General features: G+C 36.7%; 1 protein-coding gene across 1 annotated transcript in view; it reads right to left on the reverse strand.

Annotated features, from left to right (window-relative positions):
* Positions 1-1,923: 1,923 nt before the first annotated feature.
* The window catches only part of LOC144439364 (neuralized-like protein 4), a 5,980-nt gene continuing 5,295 nt past the window's right edge, over positions 1,924-2,608 (reverse strand). The window contains exons 10-11 of the mRNA XM_078128648.1: positions 2,569-2,608; positions 1,924-2,128 (exon numbers count right to left, since the gene is read on the reverse strand). The exon at positions 2,569-2,608 is cut by the window's right edge and continues 80 nt beyond it. Of these exons, the coding sequence (XP_077984774.1) occupies positions 1,924-2,128; positions 2,569-2,608 (245 nt within the window). The remainder of the gene's footprint in view (positions 2,129-2,568) is intronic.

A 2,608-nucleotide genomic window follows, 5' to 3' on the forward strand; every position in this document is an offset into this window, starting at 1 on the left:
CCTTTGCCCCCTGGGTGTAATACACCTACAGTATAAAATACAAAATGATGGTCAAATCATAACCTAAATTTCCAAAGTGAAAAATAACATAATTTGTTTTTAAGTCTAGCATCAACATAAGTTGACTCGTACCTCTACATCTGAGTTGCCTAGTAACGATATCATAATTGTTGACAACAGATTAGTGATGACGAAACTCGACAAGGACATCATCAACGTAGCCATTTGCAGTTCCGGGATCAATAGTTCAAATATGTTGATGTATATAAACGGTTTGCAACTATATGTGTGCGTAGAACCCCCACCCCACCCCTTACCAAATCAATACATTACACTCGTTAAATTTTACGTGAGTCATAGTGCCTGATTTTCAACATGAACATTAACACCCAAATGAGTCCACTGTATTCAGAGTATATTTTAATTATGTTAATAAATGCATGAGCTGGGTTGTATTTATAGCATTACCCTAAACATCAATCTATAGTACACTATTATGAAGATATACTTGAACATAATGACCTTGTCCGAATGGATCCCAATGTTTTCAGAATACACTTACCTCGAAGCTGATCGTGTGCAACTGATGCAAGTTTTCACTCGCAGAGAATACGATGCTGCCAATCAGATAATCCGTTGTTTTTGGAAATGTCACGACAAACTTGAAACAGGCGCCCAGTCGTCCAACTCCCTGCGGGAAACACTTGACAACAACTACGCAGTTCAGTTAGGTGCGATATAAAAGTATTTACAAGGTCCATTTATGGCAGGGAATAAATCATAAAAATCAAACACGATCTGCGACTTTTTAAAGTATCTAGGACGATAAACTTTTAAAGCGTCGATTCTACTATTAGAACCAGTCGGTATTCGAGGAGTTGGGTGTGCCAATCTGGAATAAACACTTAGTGACTAGATAGTAAGTCCAAAGTAATATGCATAATTATTTAACTGACCAATAACCCATGGTCATGCGTACCATGACATACATAGGTCACTGCAGTTAGTGGTATTACTTGAAAGAAAGAAAAACAATTGTTTGTTCAGAAGTTAACCTTTTATATTCACAAAAGATAGGCTTACATTTTTACATTTTATATATTTGTTTAGTACAGGATATATCAGTACGAAATATTACAGTTACTGTATTGGAATGTCGTTAACCCCGCCCCCGACACCTTATGAGTTATGTGACCTAACCAGATCACGACAGCGCCTGACAGTCGTTTAATGTGTGTAATCAATCAATCAATCAATCAATCAATCAATCAATCAATCAATCAATCAATCAATCAATCAATCAATCAATCAATCAATCAATCATGCCTTGCTACATATCGTAACTGATAATAATGCCACGGCTGTATTATCAAACAGTACGTAGGAGGATTTTGTTCGCACACAAAATGTATTTCAATGTCAACTTGAAGCAATATATTTGTGGGGGGGGGGGTTCATGGAAAGTAAAACAACTGTTAAATAACAAGTTTTGTCCATTATTGTATCACTGTATCAAAGGAAAACGTTTGAGTCTTCTCGTTGTATAAGTCTGACATTCAAATATATTTTCATTGTTTTTATTACATGTAAAATACCATATATTTCTTATTGGAACCCTGTAAATATCAGTCACTCAACAACTCCGTGAGTTACAGGGATCCAACGTGTATTTGAAATGAAGCAACCCACGTGCACATGCTTTGAATATATCATATACAAGGTGTAAACTTTATACACGTATTTTTGGCTTTGAAGTTGAACTCGTCATCAGTATTAATGCCAAAGCAAATTCTTAAGCGTTAACAATTATCATTATATTGTAATATCACAACTCAGGGAAAACAAACGGTGTACACTAAGTTGAAAGACACATGTTTTTTTTTTATTGCATGACAAGAATTCCTGTTTGAATCGGAATAATAACTACTCTAACTTAACCAGTAATCCGTACACGATCACACAGCCACGTTCCTTGGTGAACCATTCGATTTCTTGGTTGTTGAATTTCGGGTCAATATCTGACGTAGCACCGATAGTTTGTGGTCCAAATTTATAACTATCTGGATTGATGCATACTTGAAATACCACTTTCGCCTCATAAGAAGTCTTCGTGACGTCATCGTTGAAACTAAAGATAAGATAGGTATTAATTGAAAAGCAAAAATTATTTTACGTTCTTGAAGGGAAATGGCAGTAGCAGAGAGAGAGAGAGAGAGAGAGAGAGAGAGAGAGAGAGAGAGAGAGAGAGAGAGAGAGAGAGAGAGAGAGAGAGAGAGAGAGAGAGAGAGAGAGAGAGAGAGAGAGAGAGAGAGAGAGAGAGAGAGAGAGAGAGAGAGAGAGAGAGAGAGAGAGAGAGAGAGAGAGAGAGAGAGAGAGAGAGAGAGAGAGAGAGAGAGAGAGAGAGAGAGTCAAAAGTAGAAAGATGGAGACAGACAAGATTATTGGACGCATAGACAGGTGGAAGTTAGACTTGAGAGACAAGGAAATAAACTGAAAAAAGGCTACTGTTCCTTTCTTTGAGAGGTCATGATTCAGATAAAATGACTAAGTATAAATAAAGTAAATTACAAACCTGGCATAAGTAATTCACCAGTATCAAGAATTGGTT

This window comes from Glandiceps talaboti, chromosome 8 (genome assembly GCF_964340395.1).
Source record: "Glandiceps talaboti chromosome 8, keGlaTala1.1, whole genome shotgun sequence".
Lineage (NCBI taxonomy): Eukaryota > Metazoa > Hemichordata > Enteropneusta > Spengelidae > Glandiceps > Glandiceps talaboti.